Here is a 20,237-nt window from a genome sequence, read left to right on the forward strand (position 1 = left end):
CGTACGAGTTCTGTTCCTGAGTCCGTCTTTAAGTTGGATTTGTATGTAAGTTGGAACAAGTACATCCGGTATTATTTAGTGTCAGTTAGTCAAACATTTGTCTTAGTATATAGTATATATTTTACCTTTCTATGCATATAAAACACTTAAGAAACGTATGTATTCCAATAACAAACCACTGCATTACTTAGTAATAATCAGGGCAGGGCCTTTCACATGCTCCATTATTCTCACTTTATCCGTTATCCTTTAAAATTGTTCTGATCGTTGACCGACTGTAGCCTAACACTTTTCCAATGACCGATGGCGTTTCACCTCTTTCCAAACGCTTTATTATTTCCACTTTATTTTCAATCGTGATCGCTTCCCGTCAATGGAACAGAAACACTGTGGGCAGCAGGTCCCGACTTCCACCAGCTCTCGAGGTCCGCTGGGTCTTAAGGACCACAGCACTGAATTCCCCAGGTCCTAAACTCCACCGCACTGAGACAGGCTAAATGGGACAAGTGGGGGCTGTGCTGGGTTTGGGTGTTTGCTCCTCCACAATATTCCACATGGGAATTTAAACTGGAGGTGGCAGTGGTTTTTTTACAAGGTCAGGTTGCATGCTCGACATCAACCCGGCACAGATGGTACGGGAGTCACTGGATCAACATCAACCCGGCACAGGAGCGGTCTGTCACTGGATCGAACTCGGGAACCTCTGTTCTCCAGCCCGGCGCTGATTTCACTGCGCCACCAGCAGACTGGAACGGGGGGGGGGGGGGGTGGCGGGGTCAGGGTGAATCTTACTAAGAAAAATTTAAGCCAAATATAAAGTTAAACACTCAACACAGTGTCAACGGCAACGACTTAAAATGGCAGACGGCGTTCTCCTTTCTCGGTTCATAAGTACTAGTTGTCCGTAAGTCGGACATTCGTAACTCGGGGACTACCTGTAATTAAATGTCAATCTCATAATTTAATTCCTGTCTCTTGCTGCAAGGCTTGCTTCTTGTTTTACTGAGTTGCAAATGACAGACATAGGTTGCAGATTATTACTCCAGTTATTGAAGAAATCTGAAGTTCGTAATGCAATAAATAAGATGAAGAAAGGAAAGGCAGCAGGTCCTGATGAATTAGTAATAGAACAAATTATCACCCTTGAAGATTATGAAATTGAAAAACTTACTGATTTAATCAATGACATTTCTGAGACTCGAATAATACCAGAAGAGATGAAAAAAATCAGTATTTATCACTCTTCCTAAGAAACCTGGAGCAATAAAATGTGAATTACACAGGACCATAAGTTTACTGAGCCATATCACTAAGATACTTCTAAGAATTTTGATGACAAGAGCTAAAAGTAAAATACAAGCTGAAATAGGTAAAGAACAATGTGATTTTGTGAAAGACAAAGGTACAAGAAACATGATATTGATGTTAAGGATACTAACAGAACGAGCTATCCAAATGCAAAAAGATTTGTTTGTTTTATCGACTACACAAAAACATTTGATAAACTGAAGCACAACAAGTTATTTGAAATATTACAGGAAACTCTAGATCTAGATTCAAAAGACCTCTGCCTAATCAGAAATCTGTACTGGGAACAAACTGCTGCTGTAAGAATAGATGGAGAAGTGAGTCAGTTTACGAAAATCAAGAGAGGCGTTAGACAACGGTGTGTTTTCTCCTGATTTGTTTAATGTGTACAGTGAAACAATATTACAAAAAATAAGAGACATCCTGGGTATCAAAGTTGGCGATGAAAACATCATTAATTTCAGATATGTGGATGACACTGTGTTAATTGCAAGTACAGAGGAAGAACTACAAAACTTAATTGATGTAGTTGTTGAAGAAAGTGCAAAAATGGGTCTATCTATCAATTGTAAAAAGACAGAATGTATGGTGATATCCAGAAAGAAGGAGAATCCTATCTGCAGGCTGAGAATAAACGAGGAAGACATAAAACAAGTACAGAACTTTTGCTACTTAGGAAGCTGGGTGACATCAGATGGCAGATGCGACATGGACATCAAAAGAAGAACTGGGATGGCAAAAGACACCTTTACGAGAATGAAGAATATACTGACCAACACTAAACTAGGCATGACAACCCACCTCAGAGTACTGAAATGTTACGTTTATCCAGTTATGTTATATGGCTCAGAATGTTGGACAATATCTAGCAACATGAGGAAACGAATTGAAGCAGCAGAGATGTGCTTTTTGAGGAGGATGCAAAGAATATCATGGATGAAACGAATATCTAACGAGGATGTCATGAACGGAGCAAGCACAAAAAGAGACATAATGTATGAGATCATGAAAAGGCAACGTAACTTCATTGGATACGTGATTAGGAAAGAGGAGTTAGAATGCACGGTGATTATGGGAAAGATTGAAGGGAAGAAAGCAAGAGGAAGGCAAAGACAAATGATGATGGAGACAGCAGCCAGAGAACTGGAAATGAATGCCAATGAATTGGTCCACTTGACCCGAAACGGGAGTGTGTGGGCCATGGCAGTCAAAGCTCAAACTGGGCATGGCACCTGATGATGATGATTGAAGAAATGAGTGCCATGTGCTGATGTTGTCATTACATGTATCAACAGGCGCCCTAGGGCAAACTGCACCCAGAAGAACCTGGTCCAATTTCACAATGGTTGGAATTTCAACAGGGAAATTAATGCTACTGCGTTAAAATATATGAATATTTTTAAAAAACATAAAAAGGAGTCCTGGCTCCTTTGTATCTAAGTCCCCACTCACAGCCTTCCCAGTTGTTGACCAAGTCGGTTTAGTGTCCTTTGCTATTTAAATATCAAGTTCATGTTTACCTCTTCTATCACTATTTTTAGTCCCAAAGCAACCAGGTTAAAGACATCAGAGATATTCCAATGACCACAGCTATGCCATGAGAAAATTTAGTAACCTTTCCATCTGCCTCTTTGGTTTCATTCCCATTATCTAAAACCACCAGCTCACCTTCTGTCATGGCTTCCTCTCTTACCCACCGCAAACACTTCCTGGATGCTTTCAAGTTCCAAAGATTTACACTCCACAGCCCTCTAGATTGAAGAATTCCAGAGATTCACCACCATCTGTCAAAAGTTCCTGCTTACCACAGTTTCAAATGGTTGCCCCTTATCTTGTCAATATATCTGCCCTATTGACATCCTCACACTTGAAAACACCTTAACTTCTACCATCAAGATGGTATATCTTTCATTAAGATACCCACACTCTTCTAAATTCCAAAGAGTACAGATCTAATTTCTTCAGCCATTCATGGTAAGACAACCCTCTCATCCCGAGAATGATAGACAGATGTCCCCCTACTGAAGACTGGATGAAACCTGCTTGTATTATTTGTATGAAGTATACCTAGATGGTCTTACCTACATAAAGTGTAGTTGCTGCTCACATAGCTGTAGGGAGCATATGCCAGGGTGAAGTTCACATAACCGTCCAGGCTGCCATCGTGTTCAAACTGATAGAGTAGACGGGGCAGGAATTCAGATGTAAATGCAATCAGGAAAGCCTGGAGTGGGAAAGGGAACAAGCTCAGACGCAACTAGATGGCTAATAGACTGTATGCAAAAATGGTCACATTCTGCACAAGTCAAGACATACTGTATATTAAAATACACTATTAAAACAATAAAAACTTCATGCCATCTTAAAAGTTCCTTCCACCAAGCAATTCATCTGATCAGCCATTCTAGTTAGCCTCCCTCACTCCCTCTACCTGAGTCACTGTCCTATAAACACTTTAAACCACTTTTTATAATGCTGTTTACATCATAATTACATGCTGGTAGTTATGTATTTCTGCATATTTTATTCTGTATCCATACTTTAACCTCTAACTTATTTTATAGTAAGTTTTAATATAATTCTTTATTCTTAATATTTTTTGAATTTTGCTATTTTTATTTCATGTTGCACCATTACACCACAGCAAATGTCTAATAATATATCGTGAATAAAGTTGATCCTTAATCCTTGACACACACAAGGCATTGTATACACAATACAAATGTTTTCCCAAGTATCTAAAATGTTTAACTTTAATTGGCTAACATCAATACCTTTTATCTATAATATAAATAGAAACATAGAAAACCTACAGCACAATACAGGCCCTTCAGCCCACAAAGTTGTGCTGAACATTTCCCTACTTTAGAAATTACTAGACTTCCCCATAGCCCTCTATTTTTCTAAGCTCCACGTACCTATCCAAAAGTCTCTTAAAAGACCCTATCGTTTCCACCTCCACCACCGTTGCTGGCAGCCCATTCCACGCACTCACCACTCTCTGCGTAAAAAACTTACCCCTCTGACATCTCCTCTGTACCTACTCCCCAGCACCTTAAACCTGTGCCCTCTTGTGGCAGCTATTTCAGCCCTGGGAAAAAGCCTCTGACTATCCACACAATCAATGCCTCTCATCATCTTATACATCTCTATCAGGTCATCTCTCATCCTCCGTCGCTTCAAGGAGAAAAGTTCACTCAACCTGTTTTCATAAGGCATGCTCTCCAATCCAGGCAACATCCTTGTAAATCTCCTCTGCACCCTTTCTATGGTTTCCACAGCCTTCCTATAGTGAGGCGACCAGAACTGAGCACAGTACTCCAAGTGGGGTCTGACCAGGCTCCTATATAGCTGCAACATTACTTCTCGGCAACTAAGTTCAATTTCACGATTGATGAAGGCCAATACACCGTATGCCTTAACCACAGAGTCAACCTGCGGAGCTGCTTTGATTGTCCTATGGACTCGGACCCCAAGATCCCTCTGATCCTCCACAATGCCAAGAGTTTTACCATTAATACTATATTCTGCCATCATATTTGACCCACCAAAATGAACCACCACACTTAACTGGGTTGAACTCCATTTGCCACTTCTCAGCCCAGTTTTGCATCCTATCAATGTCCCGCTGTAACCTCTGGCAGCCCTCCACACTATCCACAACACCCCCAACCTTTGTCTCATCAGCAAATTTACTAACCCATCCCTCCACTTCCTCATCCAGGTCATTTATAAAAATCAAGAAGAGTAAGGGTCCCAGAACAGATCCCTGAGGCACACCACTGGTCACTGACCTTCATGCAGAATATGACCCGTCCACAACCACTCTTTGCCTTCTGTGGGCAAGCCAGTTCTGGATTAACAAGGCAATGTCCCCTTGGATCCCATGCCTCCTTACTTTCTCAATAAGCTTTGCATGGGGTACCTTATCAAATGCCTTGCTGAAATCCATATACACTACATCTATTGCTCTACCTTCATCAATGTGTTTAGTCACATCCTCAGAAAATTCAATCAGGCTCGTAAGGCACAATCTGCCCTTGACAAAGCCATGCTGACTACACCTAATCATATTATACCTCTTCAAATGTTCATAAATCCTGCCTCTCAGGATCTTCTCCATCAACTTACCAACCACTTTACTATTATTACAAATATTACCTTTATTACTGCCTGAACAGTCTCCAGTACAAAAATATTCATGCCTTCAATAAGTCCACTAATTGGTTTCTAGTTTCAACTCTCACACTTATATTCATTGTGATAGTGTTTTGAAATTAAGACTTGTGTTTTCAGGTGGAATTATCCTAATTCCACAATTCAGTCTTTGGTACTAATATTCATGCCTTCACTAATCTCACAGTCATTAATTGTACCAATCACTTCTGCATTAATATTCAGAGTTTCACTAATTTTAATCCATCACTAGCATTAATTTTTCAGCTAACCAATCAGAGATGTACTTGCCACTTTAGTCATACCAATACTTTCACAGAAGGGGTTTTCTAAAATTTTGGTAAAATTGCATCTAATAATTTTAAATATAGTTTAATTTAGTTATAATTAAATTTAAAATCACACCAAGTATGTGGCGAAAATAACTGGATCGTTCCAATGCTTCAGGCTTCATTTATAATAATCTGACAGGGAAAATCCCAGCTCTGATCCCAGCACCTTGCTGAATTAATTGATTTCACACAGGGCAGCATCTGTATTGTTATAATTGGCCTCTATCATGTGAGGTTTGGGAGCACAAGTACAGCGACTGTTCCTTTCTTGATTACCAACCTGCTGCGGTTCAATTAGTGGTGTGCCCACCGAGTCTTAAGAGGCTTGAGAACAAAATCAAGGCTGACACCAGTGCAGCAGAGAGAGAAGTGCTGCCTTTGGAAATGTACCTTCCGATGGAGACTGCATCGACCCTCTTGGATAGATAGAAGAAATTCACTGGCAATATCTCCCAAAGGAGAATTCTCACTGGCATTCTCCTTTAACCAACACCGTGACAGGGTTTGCTGTATGTAACTTGGCAAGGTTCTCTGCATTATTGCAGTGATCACTTTTAGAGAAATATTTCATCCGTGAAGCTTGTAGAGATGTTTGAAGATAAGTGTTTTGTAACCACAAGTGTTACTTCTATTTTGCCCTTTATTGGACTCACTGTATCTGCATTCTTTGGGAGAACAGGACTGAGCTTAAGCACTGTAAAAAAAAGTCCTACAACATCTATTGTCTAAAAGTATAAAGAGGCCACTGAGCGGTGACAATTTGGTAATACCCCTGACGATTAAGACTCGTGATTCTGGCTAGGATCTTGCACAGAATTTGAATGGAATGCCTGTCACTGTTGCTACTTTTTTGAATAAATCATTTTGCCTTTATTGGAGAAGTTGCTGTGGTCCCTGCCAATGGCTTTGCTTCCTCTGAGTGAGCTGATCTAACCTGCACTACATTTACACTACACGCTGCATCCGCAAAGCAAACAGCATTATGAAGGACCCCATGCACCCCTCATACAAACTCTTCTTCCTCCTGCCGTCTAGGAAAAGGCACCAAAGCATTCGGGTTCTCACGGCCATACTATGTAATAGTTTCTTCCCCCAAGCTATCAGACTCCTCAATACCCAGAGCCTGGACTGACACCTTACTGCCCTATTGTCCTGTTTATTATTTATTGTAATGCCTGCACTGTTTTGTGCACTTTATGCAGTCCTGGGTAGGTCTGTAGTCTAGTTTTTTTTCCTGTGTTGTTTTTTACGTAGTTCAGTCTAGTTTTTGTACTGTGTCGTGTAACACCATGGTCCTGAAAAACGTTGTCTCATTTTTACTATGTACTGTACCAGCAGTTATGGTCAAAATGACAATAAAAGTGACTTGACTTGATTGGACTGCCTGCTGTGATCCACCATCACCAACACTAACCCTTCACCCAACACCCTGGCCCCACCCACCCCATCTATCATATTGCCAACAGAGACTTTATTTCAAAGCATAATGACTTTGGAGTTATCAGAAGGTTATTTACAGTAAAATTAGCAGTAGTCACAGCTCATGGAAAGAAACGGCAGAAAAAAGTAGGAGAAATACAGGAATTGGTTGGATCGGCAATGCAAGGGGGGAGGAGAAATCTCACAGTGAAGTCCTGTTCGATGTTACTCACGTTGACAATTACTGAGAGCTGAGCCAGTGCTTCGAGAATGTTGAACCAGACCCCAATGTTCTGAGCACGCTCAGCCACCGGTCTCCGGTATTCACACACAAACTTCTGAGCGTCCAGCCGGATCTCCACCCAGTTGTTGAGCATGGCGAAGAGAGGGGCCAGCGGAAAGGCTGCCACGAAGATAGTGATGAAGCCAAACTGCAGCACTGGCAAGAGAAAGATAGGCCAAGAATCAGGAACCTTAGCTCTCTGCTTCCTCGTATCTGCCTTCCACTTGCTTCCCGCAAGTTGCTACACTACAGAGGACCTGTGCTAGATTTTTGTACGAATTACTAATACAAGTTTTACTTATTTACTCACATATAAATTTTACACACACACTCAGAGTTTTAGGGGCAGCTTCTTTCTCTGTGCCATCAGATTTCTGAATGAATAATGAACACTGTCTCGCTATTTCTGCTATCTTTTTGCACTGCGTATTTTAGTTTCTATACCATGTGTTATAAATGATATATATATTATGTATTGCATTGAACTGCTACCACAAAACAACAACTTTCTTGACCCACGTCAGTGATAATAAACCTGATTTTGAAAGCCATTTGTATTTAAGCAGATTGTAAGTCGGCCCTCCTTATCCACAAGGGATTGGTTCCGAGACCCCCCGCAGATACCAAAAATCGCGGATGCTCAAGTCCCTTATTTAACCTGGCTCAATACGGTGGTCTTTAGGACCCAGCGGAACCCCGGATCTTATTTAACCTGTCTCAGTGCAGTGGACGTTAGGACCTGATGGTGCAGCTCTGAATCTGCAGTGTTTCTGTTCACGAAAATAATCACGATCATGATTGAAAATAAAGTGGAAGTAATAAAGCGATCAGAAAGAGGTGAAATGCCATCCGTCATTGGAAAAGCATTAGGCTACAGTCGGTCAACGATCGGAACAATTTTAATGGATAATGTGAAAGGCCCTGCCTGGAATGAAAGCTACAATTATTACTAAGCAACGCAGTGGTTTAATTATTGAAATACGTATGTTTCTTAAGTGTTTTATATGCATAGAAAGGTAAAATATGTACTATATACTAAGAAAAACGTTTGACTAACTGACGCTAAATAATACCGGATGTACCTGTTCTGACTTCAAATCCGACTTAAAGACGGACTCAGGAATGGAACTCATTCATAACCCAGGGACTGCCTGTACTTTTAAGTCATTTCTAGATTACTTATAATACCTAATACAATGTAAATGCTATGTAAATTGTTGTTATACTGTATTGTTTAGGGAATAATGACAAGAAAAAATAGCCTGTACGTGCTCAAATAACGAGTGCTGGAGAGAGAACTTCCGGGTTTTCCCGATCCGCAGTTGGTTGAATCCGCGCATGCGGAATCTGTGGATAAGGAGGGCCGACTGTACTTACATACCCATTAAGTTTTTATAACTGGTGATAATACCGTCACCTAAACAATGTGTACACACGTTACATTAGAATTTGAACATTTATTCAATCGCCTCAAAAATTGTTAATGTCTTCTGCATCATAATTCTGCACAATACAGAATGTTACTGCATACCCAATGGTTCTCATTGCTCATTTTGGAAATGACTTCCTGTGGTTCTGGTCCATTGAAAAGTCCGTTGTAATCACTCAGTCAGATCTTTTCATGCATTATTGTAATACACGAGAGCCACATGATTTAAATCAAAATGTGCAGGAAATATTACAGTATGTGACACTGCACCGAATCACTGGTTATCACAAGATATATCTACTGTACGAGCTTCATTGAATCATTATAACATTACTACTGATTTTCAATGGACACAGCTATCAGATATCACTGAACCTCACTGTAACTGAATATCACCAACACTAGACAAATTCCCGTCTGCAATATTCCAATGAGATTCAAAGCTCCTGAAATTACACATTGAACCATAATACCAAATACATTTCTATCTGCGTTTGCAGTTGCATTTCTGAACTGTATTAAGTTGTGGACACTACAGGAGATTAAACAAATTGCTCCATTCGCTTACCCATTTCTAGATACTCTTCAAACAGTCCCTCAGAATTAATGAGTTCATAGTCGTCCTCCCATCGCTTAGGCTCCTGACAGATCTGGGAACCCCTGATGATAGCCAATTTCCGCTTCTGCCACCAGGCCTTCAGCTTCCTGAGAAATGCACACAACAACAGAATTCAGTCACCTACACTGCAAGAAGATGAGCCAAGGCAGAAAAGTGCATCAATGTTGGGCTCTGATTGGTTGCTAGAGGGCCATGGGTTCCATTAACAGATTATCAAAGCGCACTGCCACCTGCACTTAAATATGCCATCTTAGATTTTCACTGAACTCCACATCTAGGCAGCATAATGGTCTTGGAGGCTAAGAATACCAAAGTGCACTTTTAGACCATAGCTTCAATGCATCTACTGAATGGTGCATCACAGCAGATCCATTAGTTCCATTATTCTGTGCTTCACAAGTAATGCCAGAATTTATACATTGATATATGCTTACGTCAAGAGTCAGTCAGTTCGGAACCGAGGTTACCAAGGCACATTTCTGAATTGCAGGCATCTACTCAGGCAGCCACAACTACCACATTCCACTGTGCGCACTGTGCAGGTCTCACTGCAGAGGTGAATCTTGCCAGGATACAGAAATTCCTAACGTTCTCTCAAGATGTTCCTTCCCCAAGTGTTTTGCGTGCTGTAAAGGAAATGTAAATATCTACTCACGGGATAACAAACTCTTGAATGTTGTTGATGATCTGCTTCCCCACCATTATGATGAAGAGTTGCTGAGCAAGTTCGATGAGACACCCACCTGGGCCGCACTGTTAGAAAAAGAGCAAGTGAACTCACACATATTACAGTGTCCCTCAGGACACTGAACTCACACATATTACAGTGTCCCTCAATGGATAGGGAGAAGAGAAACTGAAATGATCTAGCTATATAATCACCATGGCTACCAAAGCAGGTCAAAGACTAGGAACCCTGCGGCATGTAACTCACCTCCAAGTCATTCACCATCCTAACTTGGAAACATATCGCCGTTCCTTCATTGTCGCTGGGTCAAAATCATGGAATTCCCTCCCTAACAGCACTGTGGGTGTACCTACACCTCAGGGACTGCAGTGGTTCGAGAAGGCAGCTCATCACCACCTTCTCAAGGGCAACTAGGGATAGGCAATAAATGCTGGCTTATCTGACGACAACCACATCGCGTAAATATATAAATAAATAAGAAAGAGTGATATGAAGCAAACGGCATGTTTATTCAGAATGAGCTAACTCTAAAATTATTTTCACAATAAATAGCTGATGAGAGCAGAACTTCACTGTGCATGTCCTGATGACAGAGGACAGTGCTTGATCCAGAGGATCCAGAGATCTGATGATAACTCCTCATTCTCATACCTCACCGCTACTCTTAAGCCATACCCTGTTGTGTATTTCACAATTTCCTCCTGGTTGTTAAAGATACTTTAATAATTAACCTGCTCTTCTCACAGTCACTATACAAGTGTTTCAGGCCATGTAACTGGGTGACCCACGGATGTCCCACTCTCTGTTACATTTTCAAACGAGACTTATCCACAGAAACAAAAAAAATTAAAATGCAAATACTCAAAGAAAAGCAGATATACAGAAAAAGGTCAGTCAGCCTCTGAGAAAGACATCTTAAAGTTTTAGGTGTGACTTCAAATCAATGAGAAACATAACAAACTTTCTTCATTTTGATTCGTGGAGCAATGGTCACCCATAACCGAGGAAGAGAGGGAAGGATTCTGAAGGAAGTGATGAAAAGTTGCTGAGCACGTTCAGTCAGACAGGTTTAATGAGTAGGTACCACTCTCTCTCTTGGTCTGGAAGAATTTATCCACATGGACATAACCTCAGGAAAAAGGGGGAGAAATCTGGGAAAAAGAAGTCCTGTCCAAATGGTCTCATACTCACATCTTCATTCCTCATCCCAAATAGCTTGCCATAATGTCCTGGATATCCCACAAACCTTAGTAAAAACAAGATATCCTTTAAAAAAAAGAACTCCACTCTCAGCAACAACAATCTGCATTTATATAATCAAGTTAAACTGATAAATTGGTTTACTATTGTCATATGTACCAAGGTATAGTGAAAACCTTGTCTTGCATACCATTCATATAGATCAACTCATTACAACAGTGCTTTGAGGTAAACAATATCAGAGTGCAGAATAAAATGCTACAGAGAAAGTGCAGTACAGGTATACAATAAGGTGCAAGGTCATCACGAGGTAGATTGTGAGGTAGAATCCATTTTATCATAGTAGGAAACCATTCAATCGTCTTATAACAGTGAGAGAGAAGGCTCACTTGTGCCTGGAGGTATGTGCCTGCAGGCTTTTGTATCTTCAGCCCAATGGGAAGGGAGAGAAGAAAGAATATGCACAATGGGTGGGGGTTTTTGTTAGTGTTGACTGCTTTACCATGGCAGCAAGAAGTGCCCTCCTCATACCCTAGTTATTCTCTCTTTACACCTGCCCCATCAGGCAGAAGATTCAAAAGCTTCACTAGGCTCAAGGACATCTTCTATCCTTCTGTTATAAGATACTCAATAAAGATGAACTGTTACTCTCTCAGTCTACCCTGTGATGGCATTTACACTTTCTCTTTATAACACTAGATGCCCACCATTCGGACCATGCCAGCTCTTTGCAGCTACCATTAGGCAAGAGGTACAGAAGCTTGAAGTCCCACATCCACAAGAACAGCCCTTGAACCCATCTGTTCTTGAACCAACCAGCATAACCCTAATCTCTTGAATTTAGCAAAACTATGACCATTTTGATCACTATGCACTAAAATGGATGTTGTTTTTGTTCCAGTTTTGCTTTTTTTGTAAACATGGCTTTCTTGTTAATGCTGGTTATATGATGTTATGTGCCTCTAATGATGCTGCAAGTAAGTTTTCCATTGCACTTCTTCTGCATATGACAATAAAGTCGACTTTGATTTTGCATTTTTTATCCTTTCATAGTGCCTGAATGTACTTACGTTTGGAATGATCTGTCTCAATGGCACACAGACAAAAGCCTTTCACTGTATCCCAGCACATATGACAAATAATAGACCAGTTACTAATTATAGCAGCCATAATGTAGTAACAGATTCCAAGGCACTTCTCAATGACTAATCAAATTAATACTGTTATTCAGTTAATACAAATAATTCAGTAAATTTAGAATTGAAAATTAAAGTTAGAAATGGTAATAATGAAAGTACTAGACTGCCTAAAGTAAATTCTTCTGGTTCACAAACATCATACAGGGACAGAAATGTGGTGTCCCTACTCAGTCTCACTCCAGGATCTTAGTAATGTGGTTGATTCTTAACTGCTCTTAAATGGTCTAGCAAGCAACTCAATTTTGTGGATATGAACAATACATAAGTAAAAATTATAAAGTTGGACTGGAAAGAGAGAGAGATCATGAGGAAATGCAAACATGAGTTTGAGAATGTTAAATCTGACAGATAGAGTAGATGCTTCGTGGGCGAATGGTCAGGTTCAGTGTGAGGTAGCAAGAGTGCTGTGAAGGACTGGCTACATGTTCAGTAAGCACAGGAAATCTGTTAGGTTTATACCCTGATGAGCAATAAACTAACATAGAAGTCACAATGAACAGTTCTATTTCAGTAGAGTGAGGATGGAGGAAAGACGTATAGGTCAGGGTATTGGAGCTTTGGAGAAGCAAACGTTCTGATCACCACTACATTCTAATAAGGGTTTCACCAGAAACCGGATTCTCAGACACTGATACATCTGAATCTTTGTTTACTGCTTGCACTTATCTTAGTGGGAATGCCACATAATTGCTTATCATCGTGTGATCTACTCTGGAAAAATTCCAATAGGCGATCATCTTTCCATTTGAATATTAAACTATTTCTTTCTGACGCACCGTCCTTTCACAAAAGCCACATAGAATGGGGAGGAGTAGAAGTTCACAAACTGGAACACAAAGACTTTAAAGGTGAAGGCATCCTCAAATTGAGTCTGTGTGCGATGCATCTCTGGACAAGACAAAGAAATAAGTACCAATACATAGTTAGGACCAGGAATCCGCATGTGTGTACATGTACATATAAATAATGCTCTCAGATGAAACACAAATACCCGTCGCCACCACCACAGGCATATTCCAAATTATACATGCAGCGGATGCACAGACAGCCAACACAGAATCTGACTCATACTATCACACACCCAATTAATGCACACATTAGGTATATTCTGTGCATAGTCCAACTACATTTTTGTTTTACAGCTACAATATAAATGTGGTTTTCTGCTCTCATTTGGGATTGTAGCATTAATAGGTCAGTGAAATCTGCTAAACTTGTTCCAGACTGTCAATATCTATTGTTCGTCCTGCAGAACCATTACAAATGTGCAAATTTGAACCTTACTATCATTTTGGAAAATGGATCTTTATAATCACTTCTAAATTGTACTGACACATTTATGCAAGTTCATTAGCTCCAGTCTTTGACACTTCCCAAATTTCAGAGTTATTCTAATATTATCAGGGCATGTAAAATTATTTAGTGCATTCTGTCAGGAAATGGTTATAATCTGGATTAAAACCCAAGGTAAAGGTGCTATCAGAAGTCTAACTGACATCAAAAGCACCCAGGGTTGAATCTAACTTTGATCAATGCTGGGACATCATACACAAAGTGAGACTGACTCCAGAATCACTATGCTGGTGGCCTATGATGTTTCCCTTACCCCATCTAGTGAGCTTTTCGGCAAGTGAAGTGTAGATCTGGCCCATCAGCAGGATGAGTACAAGGTTAACCATGGAGCCACTGATGTTTGCAATGTTTCCAGCCTGTCAGGGAATGAAGCATTGCACTGAGTACAACTCCAATAATTACAATACTCATAATATAACAACAGTGTATATAAAATGGGGCCTTGTATGGGCAATTAAGACCTGTTGCTGTTGTGAAATCACACCTAATAAGAGTTAATGGCTCCAGAGGAGGAGAAAGAAAGATTGGACTTCAAGGCTATGCTGCAGGAGATACCCAAACGATGAAACCAGAATGCCCACACTGCTGAAGGATTGCCTGCTGCACCCTCACACCCTTCCTATTCCCACCTCTACAACATTAGCAAAGGTTTAAGGACTTTCTGCATGGATATGGAATCTGGATATTATGAATCAAAGTCTACCATCACCATGCAGATGTCAGGATTGACATTAATTGCAGAAAAGAGATAGACAACCAGTTTAGATATCTACCCCTGTTGTCTAGACCAAATGCTTTATTCTTCTGTGCATCCCCTTCCATCTGCCAAATCTCCTGCTGTGGCTTTCTTCTGACATTCAGTGCTTGCCCAATTTATCTTTCTCTGGATACAAGTCTCCTCAGAACTCCTCTTCCCATCATAACCTTCAGTTAGCCTAAATATTTTCCCTGCCAGTTTGTCACATTTCTTTGCAAGACAATATTTGCAATGAAGATGGGATTAGCTGCATGTTGTTGCAGCTACGAGTTGAGGAACACAGCTTCCCATTCCCAACATCCCATGACACCTTTGGTCATTTTCAGGTCAGCTACAGCTGAATATCTGAAACAGCTTCTCCTCTACTGTGCCCCGTCTAGAAAATCAAGTGCAAACAGAGTATTTTAAATAGAGGGAAAAGCTCTCTATTCACTATTCTGTCAAATACTCTCAGTCACAGGCAGTGTAAGACTCTGAACGCTACCTCAACAATGTCCTTTTTCCTCAGTTCAGAGGAGGACGTACTATTGCAACAGAGTATAGTTTTTCAACTCTCATGCCCATGAAATTGCTGGTTACAGCAGATATAAGCAGTAGCTATTCAAAATTGATTTTGGGTTAAAGACTCAAGGTAAGATAAATGATTGTGCTTAATCCTACTACAGCATTTCAAGCACCACCCTAAGGATTAATTCCTTCTATCACATACATTGTAAATCATCTACAAAACATATTGAGTTACTCAGTTAGGCTACTCTAACATCACTTTCCAAACCTACAGCCTTTACCACCAAAAAAGACAAGATCTTCAGACTTCAGACAAGGGCTACCGTCCACGTGCCCCCTTCAAGTTACACACAATTCTAACTTGGAAATATATTGCTGTTCTTTCATTGATTGATTGAGATATGGCACGAAATAGGCCCTTCCAGCCACACCAGCCAGCAACCCCTGATTTAATCCGAGCCTAATCTTGGGGCAATTTACAATACCAACTGGAACGCCTTTGGACTGTGGGAGGAAACTGGAGTACCCGGAGGAAACCCACGAGGTCACGGGGAGAACACACAAACTCCTCACAGGCAGCGGCGGGAATTGAACCCGGGTCTCCTGTAGTGTAAAGCATTTTGCTAACCACTATGCTGCCATGCTGCCCTGGACTGCTGGGTCTAATCCTGGAACTCCCTCCTCAATAATGCTGTGGGACTAGCTGTAATAGAAGGACTTGTGGAGATAGAAGAAGGTGGCTCACCACTTGAGCAGGACATTTACCAAGAGACAATAAATATAGGCCTTGCCACCAACTCCCAAATCCCAAATGAACGTGAACATGCAAATCACCCCAAATTAATTAAAACAATGCGAATCCTGTTTCTCACCTGGGTCATTAGAATGGGATTGCCTGTGTGGTACATCATTACACTGATAATCCCACGGTACATGATGACTGTCACCAGGAAGATCATCACTACAAAGAGCTGGGCAAGGCAGGAGATAGGTGAAATAGAATGAGTGACAATTGTGGACAGGGTCAGGGTGTGAGAAAGGGACCAATGGGTTGGAGGAGGGAATAGGACAGAGGAGGGAAAAAAAGAAGAAATGGAGAAATGGAAATATGAAGGAAAGAGAAAAGGAAGTACAAGAATGATAGGATGAATGAGAAAAGAGGACAGATAAAATGAAAGGGAAGCCAAAATAACAATTGTTAATGTTGCATCATAGTTAGTAAAGCAATAAATCTCATATGACATTCTCAGAAAGCTTCGCACACTCTGGATTAGATTTGTATGGTCAAATATTCCCACCATTCCCCATAATCACTCAGCCCATTAGCTCCATCAAACCAGTGTGGTCTTTCCCAATAACTATTGCAATATGGTAACTGTCCTACACTCAGCACCTCCTTGAACGTAGAAGAGAACATTTCCAAGTTAAATCACACCAATGGCAAAACTGTGTTCACTTCCATATGAGGCGCACATCAGCGCAGCTAACCTTTCTCCAATGTATCAATGACGGCGTTGTTCATGGATCACTACCTAGATCTCTCCCATAAACAATGTGTTCAGCAGCTATGTGTGTCAACGTGCACAAAGACCTTCAGCCATTGGCTCATCCCTGGGCTGCGTTCACCATGAAACTCATGCAATGTTGACTCTCAGCTTCCCTTACACAAGGTCTCTGCATGCAGCCACTGCATATCCCCGCCACATCCTGCCAGGCACTGCCCTTGTGAAGAAATCATTTTGCCTAGTTTGATTTCGGTGAGGAATAGGTGGCCCCGCAAGCACAAGGGTGGTCAGCCATTCATATAACCTCAAGGGCTCAGGTGCCTGCATAAGATACGTTTCAGTGAGGATTTTCTCTGCATTTGGCGTATACAGTGGCAAGCTGACACACAAAATGTGAAGCTTAAGCCCAGCCTTTTGTGGGAATTGTCACCCTATCAGGCTCTGCTTATACAAACATTTGTAGTTGTTTGCCTAGGTCTGTTTCACTTCTCCTGAGGCACACAGAACCCCCTCCTGGCAAGCATCCCATTGACTGGAACTTGTGAATGTAGGAACCTTTCCATCTAACCAGCCCCCTCAGTCTCCTTGTCATAATGTGGATTGGGGCTGGTCTGGTGTACACAGTGTGCCTTTAAGAGATGGCGTTTTCCTTTAGTTGCCGTCCAGAGATATGCGATACTGAGCAAGATCTGAATCTTGCAAGCCTAGGTGTATCGCTTATTTCTGAAGGTAAACCTTCCTAATGTGGTTGCAAACACCTTTTTGACTAATGTTTTTTTTTGCAGAACATCTGATTTGATGTCAGCACTATATGCAGTTGTTTAAGTGCACCGAAACTGAGCAAAAATCCAAATTTTTAAGCAAATGTACTGCAAAGCAATGCCGACAAATACTTGAAACCTTTCCACATGGAAGGTCGAGCTTAAACGTTTGATGATTCTGAGGCAGCTAATATCCATGCTGCTATCTGAGGCAGCTTCTTCACATACTGATGCTAGACCAGGCTTTGGTTAGGGGTTGGTTTTGCTGCTGATAATCTAGACCAGGGGTTCCCAATGTGGGGTTCACAGACCCCTTGGTTAATGGTAGGGGTCCATGGCACAAAAAGGTTGGGAACCCCTGCTCCAGAGAGAGCCCACTTCCACTACATGGAACCACATGGGCTGCTATGATTTCATTTCTGTTTCCAAGGGTTACTTAGTCCAGATACTCACCAGTTTCTTTTCTCTGCACAAAATATCCAGAACATCAGGAGGGTGCCACAGGGCTCGGTATTGGGACCACAGCTGTTTACCATTTACGTTAACGATTTGGATGAAGGCATTGAAAATAACATCAGCAAATTTGCTAATGATACTAAGCTGGGTGGCAGTGTGACATGTGATGAGGATGTTAGAAGAATTCAGGGTGACTTGGATAGGCTGGGTGAGTGGGCAGATACTTGGCAGATGACGTTTAATGTGAATAAGTGTGAGGTTATCCACTTTGGGAGTAAGAACAGGAAGGCAGATTATTATCTGAACGGTGTAGAGTTGGGTAAGGGAGAAATACAAAGAGATCTCGGAGTCCTTGTTCATCAGTCACTGAAGGTGAATGAGCAAGTGCAGCAGGCAGTGAAGAAGGCTAATGGAATGTTGGCCTTTATTACAAAGGGAATTGAGTACAAGAGCAAGGAAATCCTCTTGCATTTGTACAGAGCCCTGGTGAGACCACACCTGGAGTATTGTGTACAATTTTGGTCTCCAGGGTTAAGGAAGGACATCCTGGCTGTAGAGGAAGTGCAGCGTAGATTCACGAGGTTAATTCCTGGGATGTCTGGACTGTCTTACGCAGAGAGGTTAGAGAGACTGGGCTTGTACATGCTGGAATTAAGGAGATTAAGAGGGGATCTGATTGAAACATATAAGATTATTAAGGGATTGGACAAGATAGAGGCAGGAAATATGTTCCAGATGCTGGGAGAGTCCAGTACCAGAGGGCATGGTTTGAGAATAAGGGGTAGGTCATTTAGGACAGAGTTAAGGAAAAACTTCTTCTCCCAGAGAGTTGTGGGGGTCTGGAATGCACTGCCTCGGAAGGTAGTGGAGGCCAATTCTCTGGATGCTTTCAAGAAGGAGCTAGATAGGTATCTTATGGATAGGGGAATCAAGGGATATGGGGACAAGGCAGGAACCGGGTATTGATAGTAATTGATCAGCCATGATCTCAAAATGGCGGTGCAGGCTCGAAGGGCTGAATGGCCTACTTCTGCACCTATTGTCTATTGTCTATAATTTCTACAGTTGGATATGAAAGCTGTAATTCTGCATTGATCGTCATGAACCTAGATCAGATGCATGCTCTTAGTGGCAAGAACACGCCAATGCAAATAAAATCTATCTTCTCACCATAACTATTATAACCATGGACCCCGTGATGATGCGGGACATACGATCTTTCTCAGGAAAGTACGGCTCCTTGATCCCGGTGACTGGATTCTGTTCCATTCTTGGCGCCATTGCGGCAAACTCAGGCCGAGGGCGCTCCTGCAGGAAAACAACTCGATTAGCTCTCATTGCTAGCAACAATAGTGAGACCCCACCTGGAGTATTGTGTTCAGTTTTGGTCTCCAAATTTGAGGAAGGACATTCTTGCTATTGAATTTAAGGGATTTGGTGAGAAGGCAGGAATGGGGTACTGATTGTGCATGATCAGCCACGATCAGATTGAATGGCAGTGCAGGCTCGAAGGGCTGAATGGCCTACTCCTGCATCTATTGTCTATTGTCTAATATCTGGTAACGTCCTCCTTTCTTTCACCCTGTTATTAGAACACAGTGCCATTAGTTTTTAAAGGCACTGAATACTTCAACAATTGCTTCATAAGATCATAGTATCAATTGTGGCCCAAACCATGTTTTAATATATAGAAGGATCATAAGACCCAACAGAACAATATCAACCAATAACTAATCATTTTCAAGCAACTACATTCCAATTATATTGGACACAAGGGAGAGATATCCAGTTCTTCCTTCTTGTATTAGAAACCCTAGTGAAGACGACTCCCCACACAACAGAATCCTCTCCTACCTCCTCAACACATCAGTTCCCTGGCCCAGGGATGACTTGAAGGTAAAATGTCAAAAATCAGAGAGATGCCCACTTGTTCCTATCACCTGCTTGATATCATACAGATTTTCTGTTGGGATAAGCTATAAAAAGGCCTGGAGTAACTGTGGATCATCATCTTGTTTGGGAACTTACTTGGGACTATATCTCCAGAATACAATGGTCAGATTGCATCATTTTACAGAAAATTTATCTCAAGAAAAAAATATCTTATTCACACAATGTGGTTGTCCACCCCTTTTGCTATGATGTTGTAAGATTAAGACGTATAACAGGGCTCAGAAGCACAGTAATTTCCAACAGGCCCTGTGCACAGGCCTCTTGCATCTTCTTTCTTTTTGCATTACTTTTG

General features: G+C 41.3%; 1 protein-coding gene across 2 annotated transcripts in view; it reads right to left on the bottom strand.

Moving 5' to 3' along the window:
• Window positions 1–20,237, bottom strand: part of ano11 (anoctamin 11) — a 69,027-nt gene that overhangs the window by 9,872 nt on the left and 38,918 nt on the right. For both annotated transcript variants that reach the window (XM_073031861.1, XM_073031860.1), the window contains exons 13-21: window positions 19,163–19,300; window positions 16,143–16,241; window positions 14,260–14,362; window positions 13,430–13,541; window positions 11,446–11,500; window positions 10,222–10,319; window positions 9,516–9,652; window positions 7,469–7,674; window positions 3,390–3,532 (exon numbers count right to left, since the gene is read on the bottom strand). In XM_073031861.1, the coding sequence (XP_072887962.1) occupies window positions 3,390–3,532; window positions 7,469–7,674; window positions 9,516–9,652; window positions 10,222–10,319; window positions 11,446–11,500; window positions 13,430–13,541; window positions 14,260–14,362; window positions 16,143–16,241; window positions 19,163–19,300 (1,091 nt within the window). The remainder of the gene's footprint in view (window positions 1–3,389; window positions 3,533–7,468; window positions 7,675–9,515; window positions 9,653–10,221; window positions 10,320–11,445; window positions 11,501–13,429; window positions 13,542–14,259; window positions 14,363–16,142; window positions 16,242–19,162; window positions 19,301–20,237) is intronic.

Source organism: Hemitrygon akajei, chromosome 29, assembly GCF_048418815.1.
Source record: "Hemitrygon akajei chromosome 29, sHemAka1.3, whole genome shotgun sequence".
Classification (NCBI taxonomy): Eukaryota; Metazoa; Chordata; class Chondrichthyes; order Myliobatiformes; family Dasyatidae; genus Hemitrygon; species Hemitrygon akajei.